The following is a 15,944-nucleotide window of genomic DNA, read 5'->3' on the forward strand; positions in this document are numbered from 1 at the left end:
GGAATGTCGATGATGTATAAATAAATTTTGCATTCAAGATTGATAAATCAAGATGGTACACCTTACCATGAGAATGTGAATGAGCTGGCCAGTGAAAGAATTCCAGACTTTCAGAGTCATATTATTAACTGCAGTTATAACAGAGTTGTCATGACGGTCCCATGCCACCATGGTCACTTTCAGCTTTGTGATTTTATCTTCAACTCCTTGAAAACTTTGTCTAAAACAAAAAAGTAAAAAATTTCAGTCTAATCCTACTTTGCTAAAATAGTTTAACACTACTAACAAGTGAAAATGCTTCTGTATTTTGCTGTATTTTTAAGAATATTTCTTGAGAAATATTCTTAACATTTCTCTGAAACCAGAGAAATTAAAGATGTTTTCTATAATGTAGCACATACAATCACAAAGAATTGTACATACTTCAACAATGACTAAAGGATCTTCCAGAAAATGCCCTCTGATACATGACCTAATTTACTTAAATTGATAGCTACAGTGTTTTTTGTGACATCCAAAGTACAAAAATCCAAATTAATCAACCAAGTAACAGCAAATTGTCCTAAAGAATATTTGTAATAAGTAGCTCTCAATATGGAGAGAAGTATTCTATACCTTTAAATTATCTAAATTCTCAGGCAATATTTAGAATTACACCACTACCCTGGCATCACTTTACTATTGGTAATAATGGCACTTAATCTTGCATGAAACCCAAGCAACAGTAATCTATAATATAATATACCAGAATACTCAAAAATTACATTTCTGGCAGTGTGATTTAAAGACTAATCACCCTTGAATTCTCTAGCACATTTACTTCTATGAGAACATCAACCAAATGCAACAATAGCATGCTACCACTAAGTAGGCAGACAAAATACAGAATCTTCCATATAGTAAGCACAACAACACATTCCACAATAGTATGTATTGTAAAACTCAGTAACAGGAAATGTAGTTATAGCCAAATTCCCTTCTAGATTCAATGCAGAACCCAGCACTCTTTCCTTTCAGTGCAGCAATTTCATTTTTTGATAAAACTGTTCTTGTGCAGAAAAGATCAAATTTGGAACTGCATTTATTCCTCTCGTCAAAAGAATAAAACAGAATTCTTCTATAGTGTTTTACAAAAAGAGCATTTCAGTTTCTCAGATCAATTCAGCATTTATGACCACAATGAAGAAGAATCCATCCCTCTTTTGCCCTGTATCAGTTAAAATTGAGAATTTTTACTGAGAGTAACTCAGTCTGTTATCAAAGTATCTGCATTTTACACACTCCTGTCCAACAGTTTGATAACCTTTATTTTGTTGCATCTGTCCATAACTGAAAAGATGTCTGATCTAAACATCTAACTAAATTACAGCTTATTTAGCCTTCTCTTCCATCCCTCTCTTGGTCTTTCAGATATCTTACCACAGATTACTCCTGAAACCATTATAATTTTTTTTCTAGTAAATATCCTTCAAAGCACTCAGTAAGGGGAAAAATGGTTATTCCTTGAACCTGTTATAAATCTTTTTAATTTATGCCAACTGGAAAATATCTTCATGCCAAAATAAAAAGGTGCAAGCCACAATTCCTACAAAGTCTTTCTCCATCTTCAAGCATCCTTTGTTGCGTGTTCTAGTGTACAGAAGTTTCCCATACCTACAAACTCTTGTAAACTCTCAGATTGTTTTAACAAACACGAAACCATTACAGAGCCAGCAATTTCTTTACTCTGGCATGTTGTATGAAAACGACCCAATACTGCTTTTCTGAGCATGCACATTCCACAATATCTGTAAATATTACTAAAATGCAAACAGTCTCAAGAAGAGACCAGCCCTGGTTTTCTTGCTCCAGAAATAAATGACTGTGTGAAAAAACATATAAACTTGACCTTCAATGGGTTTTGATTATCTTTTATTGTTTTAGTCTAATCAAAATACTAGTGGCACTATTATCAGGATAAGCTAATTATCACAGCTGAATATGTAGTCAAATATTTATTTTAGTTGGATTTCAAGAGTTAGATAAGCATACTGTGCATTTAAACAATAATAATTTAAGCCTTCTCTTTTTCTTTTCTCTCACTGTCTTTTTAAAAATTTTTTACTAAGTCAGCAAATTATACCAAAGGCCCTCAAGAATCTATGTGATAACAGAACATTTTACATCACTTACCCTGCTGGGCGAGTAGCCATATCTAACAAAATGCTTTTCCATTCCCTTCGCTTAAATTGCCAGATTCGTGCTGTTCCATCACGGCTTCCACTCACAAATCTAACAAAAGGGGGGAAAAGTTACTCAGAGATCAAAAGCAGATCTGTACAGAAAAGACACCTGAAAATTGAAGTCCCAGACATTAGAATTCAAAACCAGAAGGTATGATTAAGAAGTCTAAACAGAGTCAGAATGCTGTACAAGTGGTTTGAGGTTAAAAACACTTCCCATACCAGAAAAAAAAAAAATTGAAGGACTCGAAAAAGTTAAATGTGTTTCCCTATCCTGAGCCCTTTCCAAACTAACTGTTCTATGACCATTGGTGCACCTTGCCGAATTATTACACTGCGTTGGCAGAGGGACACTACAACCCAACGAACATTTTCAAGGGACAGACTTCATAACACCAGGTCAAGAGGAGAGACCTGCCAATAGAAGTATGGACATGACTTAAAACAAAACCTATTCCCATTAAGTTAGCATTGTATACAGAGTAATATATTTATATGAAGAAGTGTTTCCCAGCCTGAGTTTCTCTCCCATCTTTTTTGTCCCCCTTTTAGAGGTTCAGGGGTAGGAGGAGGAGAAAGAGGTGGGTGAAGCTTGGTTTAAACTATTTGTATCATGATAGAAGTGTACATTAGAACATCAAATATGTAAAGTGTCAGATGCTTCATAATAAATCAAACTATCTTCTTGAGCATCCTTCATATCCAACATCCAAAACTTAAAGTGATACATTAAAAAAAGCATTAGGCTAGCTATACAAAATATTGTTAGATTGAGTTTGATCATTTCTCTGTATGCAGTAGTCACTTAACTGAAAAAAGGTTTACACATTAAAATATATCTAAAAGTACATCTATTTGATATGTGAATATGTATACACACACATATTTCTCAGGAAGAAGTTTCAAGTATTTTTATACCCATAATTTTAGCAAATTCAAAATACTTCAACCATTACAATGAAAACAACTGTGAAATTAAGGAGTATCATTAAAAAGAAACAGTGAGACTCCAATAGCTATAGACAATTTTACTGGATGAAACTCAAAATAAAGCTCTTTTTTTTAATAACTCTCTCTGGAAACTGGTATTTAAAAATGTCTACAAGGTCAAAAAGCTAGCTCTGAATAGTGTGCTTACCTGCTACTACTATTAGAAAACTGAATGCTGTCAACTTTGTCCTATATAAAAAAAGAGCAGAAAAAGAAAAAAGAAATCAAATTTCTCCAAGTTATCCCCTTTTATCCAAATTATTACTTTAATCAAGTACATATGTAATTTTAAAAAATGTATTTACAGTATGAAACTCCAACTCTGATATCTTCTCTGGCTGACCTGATCCAAAGAAATAAACCCTAATGATGTGATCTGTACTCCCAGTGGCCAAAAACATTCCACCTGAGAAAAACAAACAGATAAGTCTTAAAAAACGGGCAATCTACTGTTATTACAGTATTTTCAAAGGGATGCAAGGGATGTAACATCAAATATTTCAATTTATTCTCTGAAATTTATAGCTCTATCTCATTTCAACTATGCCTGTAACTGACCTTTAAGTCAAAACAAGGTTTAGAAACTCCAAAATTGAAGTGGAGCTGAATTACCTCACATTTGCTGTCAGTAAATATGCATCAGCAGATGTATCCAAAAGATTAGCTAACCAGACTAATTTGCTTGCAGCTAAGCCCTTAGAAGCCTCCCTCTTAAAAAAATTTAAACAGAACTAGAGCTCCAGTACATTTTGATATTTTATCCAATTATTTATGTAGCATTCTTCAGTTACCAGCTCTAGAATCAATGAAACCCAGACCGTGAGAACTCTGTAATCAGCCCCTTCTTATATAAATCCCCATATATTACACCTCAGATAAAGCTGACTCTCCTAATTATTCTGCAAAAAAAGGTATATATCTATCCTGTTCTGAAAAGACTTGTAGTCACAAGAGACTTACAGAATTTCATGTTTAACTGTTTCTAGGAATTTCTGTAGCAGCAAGCATGAATGCATAAACTCTGAATTTCTATTTTAAATATTTGGGGTCTTTTAACATCCACTTAAACTCAAATCCATCTCATTAAAAAGAAATATGCTACTGTAACTGTACTGTACTTTATTTTACACTTCAAATTACTTCCTACACAGATACAAGGAGAGTAGGAAAAAAGAAGTTGTTTACCAGCACTAAAAGAAGAACAGATCATTTGGACTCCAGGCCGAGGACGTTCTGTAAACTTCGTTGGCCTTGGACTACAAATAAAAAAAAAACCAAAAAACCCAAAGTTAAATAATTTCCTAATAGGGTTTCAAGAAACAAGTCAGTATCTTAGAAATAAAGGACAGAAGGATAAAATTAAATATGAAGGAACAGATGGCTGCCCATTTATAAACAATTTTGTGTGACTGTGCTTCATGATCTGATCTTTAGGAAACTAAGACATCCAGATGGACTAAGTAATCCATGCATCAAGGAGAGTTGTAACATAACTTAAATCCCATTCCCTTCTGATATTGCTATACATAACACTCTCCTGAAGGTATCAGCAAGGCAGAACAGAGCCAGTTTCCCATGATGTTCAGTTTTAAACCACTGAGTGTACTGGTTTTCTCCTGTGGCATATGCTTGCTTTTACAAGAGAGAAACAGAGCTGGGTGTTCTATATAGACAAGGATTTCAAAGAAATTTAAATAAAAGTGAAGTTTTTCACAGTGTTAGAATATAAGAGTTTATTCAAATTCCCTATATCCTTGTAGGTTAGTTTTAAACAGTACCCAAAATGTCAGGACAAAGATTGAAGTTTGTAAGAGATTTTACTTTATGGCACTCACATTTCTCTAGGCATTTCAGAATCTGATGGGCAAGCAAAACTAAAGCTTCAGTGAACCTGGCACTTTAAGGATGTACAAAACCAAAACAAATCAGATCAAGTTCTTCAATCATTATTTCAATTCTGTTCATGCATTACAGCAACCTCAAACCAGTAGGTGGTCTTGCACAGTATGCCATCTGCAATCTTCCCTCAAAGAATTAACTTACGAGCGAACAGCAGCACTACACCCACAAGTGTCATCACTGAAGATTTGCTCTAACATAAAAGAATGCATATTCAGAACTTATCGAAAATGTTCTCTTTTAAAAGCAAAATGGCCTGTATAATTCATTTCACCTGAAGGCGAATGCATAAAAGATCTTTCTCCACTAATCAGTTATTGCTATGTCAAAAAAAGTAATAAGCATTAAACCTTGGTGATGTTTATGCATAAAACAAAGTAATAAACATCAGCAATACCAGTTAAGAACTCTTTCTCCATATTATCCATTCTCTATGGGCTGTTTCTGTGACCTTTCCTGAAGGAGTTTTAAGGTGACTCCATGCAGATTAGTGACAAGGAAACTTCACAAGATACACTAAACAACACCAAGATCTTTCCTACAAAACAGCTGAAATGCTCCTTAATTGATATACTAAGAAGAACTATTCAAACAATTCAATATGCAGTTTACGTAATTTTGAACAAATGTAAATAGATAAATAGGCTGTTATTTTCTTCCACTGTTGTTTGTGAACTCTGCCTTTGGCATTAGGACAGCTACAAAATAGAGAAAGTATGCACTTGCATTCTAGTTCAGATAACCAATTTAAATTCTCAAACTTGTGTCTCTCCAATGTGTGCTATTTTAGGCATCAGGAGACAAGAGATTACAGCACTCTTCTACAATAGAGCAGATTGCAAAATGAGTTGGGCAATCAGTATATTTGCGAAGTGTGGAAAGGGGACAAAAGCTGGTTCTTTCCAGGACAGTGTTTCACTTTAAATATATTTTCAATGTATTTATTAAGTATTTTATTAGTTTATTAATCTAACCTGCAGACTAGCCTAACTCTGGTCATGTAGTACTTAAAGCAAGACTTCTTCACAGATGTGAACATGTGTGATATAACCTCTCTAACTTAAGTCTTCATTCACAAGTTAATGAAAAAGGTTCAGCATATCTGAGTTATGATATATTACCAGCCTCTTCAACATCAAGTGCCTTCTGCATAAGAAAGCAAATGGGAAATATCACATCACACTGATGATAACTGAGAAATCCGTGTCCTGTCCAAAACAGGAATGTCAAAATCAGCATGTGTTTTTCCTGAGTTTTTTCCCCTCTTTTTAAAATTATGGGAGAATAAATAGATAAGAAAAACAGTACACTATGCTCCTCTATTCAAATCTGTGAGACGGTTCTGCTGCCTTGCTCATATGGTCTGTCAGTAACAGGCTAACACTGGAAACTTGTGATGCAAACAGGTGGCAGAAGAAAAATGAAACTCAGTGTCTTCCTCTGAGAGGATATATAGGCAAATATTTCACAGTGCAACTAATTTAACCGTGATGCACTGACCAGTTGTAATAACTCTCCCTTAAATTTGAATGAAGCACATGACTATTCAGTTTCTGATAGGGCAGACTTTCTCACTCCTCCCTACTGCAAACTGATGCAGGATTCAACTCCTGTGTTTACCATCACCACCCAGCATAGTAAAAACAGACTAAACCCAGGGTAAGACTTGATTGCCTAAATTTTCAATTGTTTTCCAATCTTGTTTGGGCTATATTCTGTGAATTCCTTGCCTGCAGCAACAACCAGATCTTCCTCTATTTAGAAACTGAATTAATCTACGTGGAATGTCACTGCTTTTAGATATACATGATAGCTTCCTGGTCTAAATCTCTTCAAGGAAAGAAGAGGAGCACACAGGCGCCCCTGTAACACTAAAGAACATGCATTCACACTAGTCACAGAATCATGTGAACAAGGTTGCTCACTTTCCTTTGAACAACCTGACAATTTTGCAGTCAGCTGCACCACTGTCTTTCATCCTATGACACTAAATCTATTGTAATGTGTCCTTTTGCAGTTCATCAAAACAAAGCTGTCACTAACATCTCCAGACTAAGCCATATGTCTGACCCAAACACAGAACATGCCTCAATTAACAAGGCTATCAAAAAATAGGAGACCAAAATGGGAAGCCCCTAATTTCAGACATACTATTAATTAAATAATATTAACTGCAGCAGAGTTGTTGGCAAAGCTGAGTTACAAGATTTTTGCAATCTGAGAATGAAACAAAAAAAAACATTGCAAAGATAAAAAAAACCACAGAAAGTACAGCTCAGTGTAGTTAAGAACAAAACTGATTCTTTTTAATTTGAGAGCACACTGAACACAATACCTCTGCCTTTCCCGTATTCCATGAAAAAGTTCAGCAAATTACTAATGGCACTGCCAATCATCTTGAAATGACAATCCACCACATGATCATCATGAGGCTGCCCCTCACCACAGGCACAAGGTGATTTGAGTAGTGTTGAGTACAAAAAGCAGGTGTGGGATATATTGGATTTTTCTTTTCTTTAAAGTAGCTAAAATTTCAAGACTTTACCAGCCATCCCCATATGAAGCTTTGGATAATTTAGTAACACCCTTTCATCACTGATAGCAATTGCATCCTTGTAGAGCAGGCTGCTGCCAAGCTCAGGAGGGACATGAATTCAAGTTCTGACTTAAGCATGTTACAGTATCTTTCACCTGAACTACTCAGAACTCTAAGTCTTGCTTGAAAGCTCCAACTTCTTCCTGGGGTGGGAGTTGTACTAGAACCAAGACACAGGGCAGCAAGCTCAGAAGCTGAACAACCCTGGCAAGATCTTACTGTCCCTGCCAGCTTTCCTCTTCTTCAGAAATATTGAACAGAAGCAAGTTTGTATTTTTTACTACACAGATAAATGGAAGGATAAACTTCCCATCTTACCAGCAATACTCTCTTCCAGATGGCCTACACATCATATTTTTTTTAATGTAACTTCAAAAGAAGCCTTATGACAAAAATTAACAGGCATCTTTCTTTCTCTTAATGCTCTTATATTGCTGGTACTTGTTTTCCCCCAGCACATAACTGAATGGATGTAGAGGGAAGCTGCCACGCCTCTGCAGCTCTGGAAGGAGAACCACATCCAAGTGTGTAAGAAGTGCAATCATGTCACTGAAAACTGTTCTGACAATATACACCCATTGCTGAGCTGCACTGGCTATGCAATGCAGCCTTCTTGTGGAAAATTAGACTGGATTGCAAGTTTCCCAGTAAAATTTATTCTGGTTTACTGGAATAATCATGATAAGCACAGTTAGAAAAGTTTAGCATATTAGTAAAACTTCCCCGAACTAACAATTTCCCTAAACTAGTACACTGTTCAATTCAGGAAATTAAGACTTGTCTGTGTGTCCAACTGTTTTGATGAGACAAATGGCACACATTTATACTCCAGTCCCAAAAGACATACCTGTTTCTTATTCAGACATTTTTATCAAGTTTTAGTTTGGATTAAAAAGCATCAGTTATTTCAAATACATTACAGCTCTACTAAGCTTAAACAAAGACCTAAAAGAAGAAAAAGCACACAGTGATGCCTTTTAATACCTTCATATAATGCATAACACTCTGTGACAAGGAGTTCTGTAACTCAGTTGCATGTTTTGTAAAGAACCATCTTCTTCCAGTTTGAAAATTGATACTTTTATTTGATACCTTCTAGAACCCTAAGGGCCCACAAGCAATTCCTCATTATATTTCCTCTTCAACACACTCATGACTGTACATTACTCATCTTCATGTATTCATTTTTTTTCAGACTGAAGAAACACAGCTTAATGACTTCCTCTCTCTTCTCAAATCCAACATAAAAAGTATTTCCAAAACAGAAGGTAAGAGCAGTAGAAAAATTCCAGCCTCAAAATTTAATCTGCACTCTGTTGTTAAGCAACACGAGTCACTGGCATGACTTCGGTTACCAAACCACTTTCTTGCTGTGCTGCACAAGACATCTCAACTGATCTGTTTTCTCTATGCCCCTGTCTAATCACATCTGTTGAAATGACTTCTACATGAAAGCATTCCTCAAGTATCTTCTTTTAATATTTGTTGAGCACGTCACTAACAATTTTTATTCTACAATTGTATATCACCACGGGAGAATCCCCTACCATAACTGGTACCAATTTTTTCCCTAAATTTTATCTCAAGGCAAATCTCATCCAACTCCATGATTCATGCAAACTTTCATAATTTCTAAATATTCATCTCCCAGTTTATATATTATAATCTACCTAACTCTCAAGGATTCACTATTTTCTAATGACAGAATTAGTTTCAAAAATCAATTCCAACAACTAAAACTTTACTTCAGAAAAGGAAAAGAAAAGAAAGAAAAGAGAAAGATAAAAGAAAAAAAAACGTGAGCTCAAAAGGTTTAACAATCAGAGAAACTAAAATTTCATCTTGTCAACAAGAGCTCAGACTTAGGAAGCCTTAAGAAAAATAATGTGGTGGCTACTCCTTTCCTTCACACAAAAATAAGCATGTAAGCTTTTTCCTCCTGTCATCAGTAAAAGGGAATCTTAATTTGATTACAGTATGCACTAGGCAACAGAGGAGTAAGAACATGAGACGCAGCTTCATTTACAGTACCAAAAGAGAGACAAAACATCCAGGGAACATCAAAATAGTTAAGGCCCAAACAACTAGAAAAGTACCTATGTAAGTGTGCCTGCAAGCTCAGCATAACCTCAGCACACAGGAAGAAAGATTCTAGCAGCAATCACCAAAACTACAAGGAAATTTAACTTACCTGCGAGGAGCATATATCCATAAGAACACATCCCATCATCAAAGCTACATCACTGATGATTACTAAAACAACTATTTCCAATTTTAAGCTATAGCTTTTAGTGATAAAGGAAAATAAAGAACAAAGAACATTTGAAAGCTGCTGAGCAAGTTGACTGAAAAAAACTATGTATGAAAGTCTGGACAACATTTTTAGTATCTTTGAAGACAGCAACTTCAGGCACAACTTCAGCCATCAATAATGGCTGTCCAAGAATTCTGCCTTGTGCCATGTTACAGCCAAGAGCAATTATGAAAAGGTAATGCAGGTAAGGAAACAACAAACATTAAAAATATCCTATCCTGATTTATACTAGGACATTACTGTCTCCTTTAAAAGTGGATTTTGCAATCTAAATCACAATAATTTTATCAACATAATTTTAATTTCATTTGAAATTGTGATGACATCAGAATAAGAGTGCCAACTTTGACATTAAACAAAACACCCCAACAGTAGACTTATTTTAATTTCATGTTCTCACTCCACAAAATGTATTATCAACTTAGTTTTTGAGGGACAAGCAAGCAAGATATAGCTACATCAGAAATAGATCATACCCAACAATCATATACTGAAGTAGTCAATGACAAGCTAGTTTTACTCAAATTTTTCTCCATATTTGTACATCATTCTTAATTACATAAACAGAAATAGCAATAAATAAAGTAGCAACTAACTTTATTTTAAGGGTGCCAGCATCCCACAGCCAAAAGCATATAGTTCCATCTGCCCCGGTTGAAGATAAGTATCTCTTTGAGCCACTGCATAGTGGAGAGAACTGGGAAAAGGAGGAAGAAAAAAGAAAAGTTTTCCTGTTAATCTGTTCCAGACGTGCTAAGGAGTTCCACAATTCATCTCAAAAAAAACCAAAAAAAAAACCAAAAGTCAAGCATCAAACCATACTGATTGGAATGAACACCAAAATAAGGAAATGTTGCTCTGTCACTCCCTCCAGAACAACCCTTCTGGGTTACTTGCCAATGCATTCCAGGTTCCTCCTCCCTCCCCACCACCCAAGTTGCACAACAGCATGTAACTCATCCTAACAAAACCACAGTACTCCCAGTGACTGCAGTTTTTACTCAATGCACCTGTGCTCAGAACCACAGCCTGCAAAGAAATGGTACTTCAAAACAGAACTGCCCACGTGTCATGCAATTTTTTTGAACAAGGATTATGTCTGGGATTCTTCAAAGGTCAGGCATTTTGACAATAAACATGTTTTTTCATAATGCATATCATGAAAATTCCTTCTCGCTTCAAGCTTACTTGCCAGGCATGCATTTTTATTACACTGAGCATTCTCATGACTCATTTTTGCAAAGTAAAAACCTACCTGCAATGATGTTATAGATGCACTGTGGCCTTGCAGGACTGCTAAGGGTGCGCAAGTTCGAAGGCACCAAACTCGGATCATTTTATCACAGCTTCCAGCAGCTATCATGGTGTTTTCATAGTTTACTGCCATATCAGATATTTCAGCTGCATGCCCTCTCAGGGTAGCCAACAACCTTCCATCATCAGTTGCCCAGATTTTTACAAGGCAATCATCTGACCCCTAGAAGTAAGGTAGAAATTATTTCAACCACACCATTGGCTGTTTTGTTGCTAGAGTTAGCACAGTGAAGTGAAAAACAGAACCAGTGACATGCAGATACTCCCACCCATTCTTTTAACAGTTTTCCACACTGCATTCAAAACACAAGTTTACAATGATTTGCAACAGGATATACAAATCATGATGCATTTATAATACAGATCACAAATCCTACACATGTTGGTTTATGCTTCAGTAAGACATTTTTTCCAAAAATCCAGCACAAACTGAAGAAGCTGTTGCAAGACATTAAAATAAAGACTTACATTAAAAGTGAAAGTAATTATAAACTGGTATAGTCCATCATTTATACCCACATATGTTCCTTATCTTCCTAGTTTCATCATCATCATACCACAACAAGTTAGGTAAAGAGCATTTAGGAACAGCTATTCCATTATTAGGTCAAACTACTACAAACCTGCTTAAATATTCACATTCACATAAACATTGAAATGATCATTCTTTCTCAACAAACTCAAGAGATTTCATCTACATATTCATACTTAACTAAAGTTTTGCTGGTCTTCCCACACAATTCTAACAGATACTTGCCTGTATAAAACAAATTCCCGGCCCTAACAAAAAAATTCAGAACTCATTCCTTTATTTTTTATTGCACTTATGTGCCTTCCTGAAAGTCTGAGCATCTGCACCGCACCATGGCTCAATACCATGACATTTGAATACTGCACACACACTGACAGACAAGGTTTATTATAAACATTTAATTCAATTACTTAGGTTTAGAAGCAATACAAAGTTAGGTTTTAATATCCAGAGCACTGATCTGCTACTAGACACACACAGGTGCTACAACAAGTTACAATGTGACATTACCCTTACAAAATTTCACCACTTTTTCCTATTCCATCTACTTACAGTGCCTCTGCACATCTGCCTCTGCAATCTAACAATTGCACTTTAAAGACAGCACAAGGAATGGCAATACTATAATCTACCTTTTATAAAATAAAACCAGGTCTCCTAGGCAAAGGAAATAGTTACAGAAACTTGTTCATAATTATATTTTTTGCCTCTTGGGTGAGAAGAGCAATGATATAGCCTGTACTATTTCAACCTATGCATAAAACTTCCATGCTGAGATTCTGTGGAACACATTTGCCTCTTTTAACTGCTAGACTGCCACGGTGCCAGACCAGGGAACACAACCAGAGTCTGAGTTGCAGCAATGAGCAGAGGACAGAATCATTGTTGAGGTGAGAAGATACGTTGGTCTAGTCCAAACTCCTTGCTCAAGTAAGGTCAGCTAGAACACGATGCTGTATCCACCACTCAGTTTTGTTATCTTCTGGGCATCTACTGAAGCACCCTCTTGTTCCATCACCCAGGTCTTTAAATGAAGCATGAGAGAGTACTGGTCTCAGTACCAAACCATGTGGTACACCACTAGTGACTAGCCTCCAGCTGGACCTTGTGCTGCTAATCACAACCCTTCAAATCCTGAAAAAGCCCTAAACTGACAGTCTCGGAGGCCACACATCTAACCTGTACATCAGCAGTTTGTCAGTAAGGATGTTACAATTATCTGAAAGATAGTATCTGCTCATGTGGTTATGTTGTCATGATATGAGACCAGAGTATGAAGGAGCCTGCATATTCTTCCCAAAATGCAGTCACCACCAAAAAACCCAAGAAGCTGAGACAGAAGGGTGTGTGTGCTTGCTGGTGTGTAAAACTGCAAGTAAGAGCCTCACCGCTCAAGACAGACCTGAAAGTAGGAGGAGGGAATGGCAGACCCAACACGACCAACACTAGAAAAGGTAGAAATCAGTTACAGAAAAATATGTAAAATGGTCAGCAAAGAAAAAAAATAATTGTTGTGCCACCTAATACCAACTGGAGGGTCCCCAGAGGTCTTTTCAGTAACAGTAAACCAAGGCAAGAAGAGCAGCATAAAACGGGCCCCCTCCCTGCCAGCTGGCTATAGTGTCACTATAGAAGCACATGTTGTACATCTCCACTGCAAAGAAAAAATACTGTCAGCCGAGTCTCAACAATGAAATGAAGGAAAAATAAGGCAGGGGGAAAGGAAAACAAAAGAGAAAAAACCCAGGGTAAAATGGTAAATTCTGTAGCACCTTGGCGAGACATCAATATTAGAGTTCAAACAAATTCATGTGATACTATCTGATCTGAATCGGACAACCCACAACTCTTAAAACACTGTTGCAATTCTACTAGCAAGGGTATTTGGCTTACACCACAGCTCATGTTTCCAAGGTTACATCCACAACTGTTAAAAATTACATACCTATTAAAAAGCATCTGTCAAAAGTGAATCCTAAAACAAGTTCAGCACCGAGAGAATTGATGACTGCATTACCAAGGTATGGAGTAAAACTGGTTCATTTTCCTACCATTACACACACTTGTGGGATGAAGTGAAACTGCCAAGCAACACACAAATTAATCTTGGGTTGGAAATCTTACACAGACGATTATACAATGCTGTTTATTATTCCCTAGAAAGAACAATCTCAGCAGAGAGGGTAAAATAAAGGTGAGGAGAAAAGGAAGTTTTCGCAATCAGAAATTTAAGCAGTGCAGGAACTAGAGAAGACAATATTTGTTTCTATTACCATGTATGGGTTCTGCAAGTCATGCTTTTCAGCAGTACCAGAACACAAAGTTTCTACAAGCTGCAGGGGGGCAGCTGCCTCACTACAGTCTTCCCCAAAGGTTGCAGGGGAATATCTATCCCAGCACCTGAAACACCTCACACCTCCTCCTCTTTCTTCTTCACTCATGACAGTGTCTACAAGGCTGTTTGTCTCTCTACAGGGCTGTTTCTCTCACATATTTCACTCCTCTCTCCCAACTGCAGCCACCCTGGAATTTTTCTCCTCCTTAAATACATTATCCCAGTGGCACTACCACCATCACCGATGTGCTGAGCCTTGGCCAGCAGTGGGTCTCTCTTGGAGCCTGCTGGCATTGGCTCTGCCAGACATGAAGGAAGCTTCGGGCAACTTCTCACAGAATCCCCCCCCCAGCACCACAACCTTGCTACGTGAAGACAATAAAGACCAACTAAGCTAGTAAGGAAAAATGTATACTGTCCCATTTCCACTGTCTTTAGGCAAAATAGAAGTAACATCTTTCTAGCAAGGACAACATCTCCCAGATGACTATGACTCAAAAATGTACTGAGAACACCTTCTTTTCCTTTTAATTTGAAACAGAACACGAAGAAAGCTTGAATTTAGAGGGTTTCAATCCTTCAGATGTCAAGTGGAACAGGAAACAATTATGATGCAGTTTCCAGAACCAATTACAAATCTAAAACAACTCAACTAACTAACACCACAATGAAGGTCGAGGACTAAAAATGTAAAGGCAAGAAAAATTCCCTACTGATGCACACAGATTTACATACCACACTAGAGACTTTCATAGTTGCAGTGGTCTAGATTGAAAAGAACTGGCACCATTTCATTATACAGATGCAATTACAACACAACAGTTCATGACTGTTTATCCACTGACTATATGAGGCCAGCTAAAGCAACTTGGATTTTAATGAAATGTGGAATACAGCCATTTGCCAACAACCACTTAAAAATCTACACGAAGATCACTGGATTTACCTAAAAGTGCAGAGATAAGAAGTTCAGTCCTGGGCCCTCCAAAATGATAATGCAGCAACCACAATTAATATGTATGGCCACTTTATTTAACACCTGAAGTAATCATGATCTAAACTGGGAACTTTCTTTCAAGCAATTAGACCAGGACATCAGTCAGCAAAGAAATGCCAGCAAAACTCTGGGGTTGCAGAAACATATTGCCCCTCTCCATCTCCCATTTTATTTCAAGTTGTTCTACTTCTCTCTTCGAAAAAAACTGCTGTTACAGTCAAGAGAATTCTCTCATAAAATCTTTCATGCATTCTGCCATGTCATATACAAAATAAACCCACAACACAGAGCCCATTTCCTGACAAGTAAATCATGTATAAACCATAGGACATAAGATTTTAATGCCTGTGATTTAGCTTGGTGACAAAATCAAAATAAATATGAAGATGAGTCTCTTCTATGGCTGAAGTAACAAGTGAACAAATAAACAGGCCTGTTCAGAACACTGCAAGGTGTCCCATTCCTTCAACCACACATTTCCCCACAGGAAAAGCAAGATATTTGTGGGCAAAAGGGAGAATCATATTTACAAGTGCCTTGAAAGAATTTTAGAAGTTAGGACTGCAAGGCAAAATAGGAAACCTGAACTGTACTTTTATCAGCATTGTTCAAGCTATCTGACATGAGGTTAAAAGGACACAATCAAGCTCCTGAATCCACACTGGTATCAATTACATCCAGAGTTCGTAGGAAGGCAATAAATGCAGCCAAAGCATCCTCGACTGGCATAAAGTGTGTTTATGCA

At 36.8% G+C, this 15,944-nt stretch overlaps 1 protein-coding gene across 2 annotated transcripts in view; it reads right to left on the bottom strand.

Annotated features, from left to right (window-relative positions):
- Positions 1-15,944, bottom strand: part of LOC119699803 (pleckstrin homology domain interacting protein) — a 107,293-nt gene that overhangs the window by 68,634 nt on the left and 22,715 nt on the right. For both annotated transcript variants that reach the window (XM_038133769.1, XM_038133768.1), the window contains exons 8-14: positions 11,277-11,498; positions 10,618-10,718; positions 4,398-4,468; positions 3,518-3,618; positions 3,361-3,401; positions 2,173-2,271; positions 67-220 (exon numbers count right to left, since the gene is read on the bottom strand). In XM_038133769.1, the coding sequence (XP_037989697.1) occupies positions 67-220; positions 2,173-2,271; positions 3,361-3,401; positions 3,518-3,618; positions 4,398-4,468; positions 10,618-10,718; positions 11,277-11,498 (789 nt within the window). The remainder of the gene's footprint in view (positions 1-66; positions 221-2,172; positions 2,272-3,360; positions 3,402-3,517; positions 3,619-4,397; positions 4,469-10,617; positions 10,719-11,276; positions 11,499-15,944) is intronic.

The sequence above is a fragment of the Motacilla alba genome, chromosome 3 (genome assembly GCF_015832195.1).
Source record: "Motacilla alba alba isolate MOTALB_02 chromosome 3, Motacilla_alba_V1.0_pri, whole genome shotgun sequence".
Classification (NCBI taxonomy): domain Eukaryota; kingdom Metazoa; phylum Chordata; class Aves; order Passeriformes; family Motacillidae; genus Motacilla; species Motacilla alba.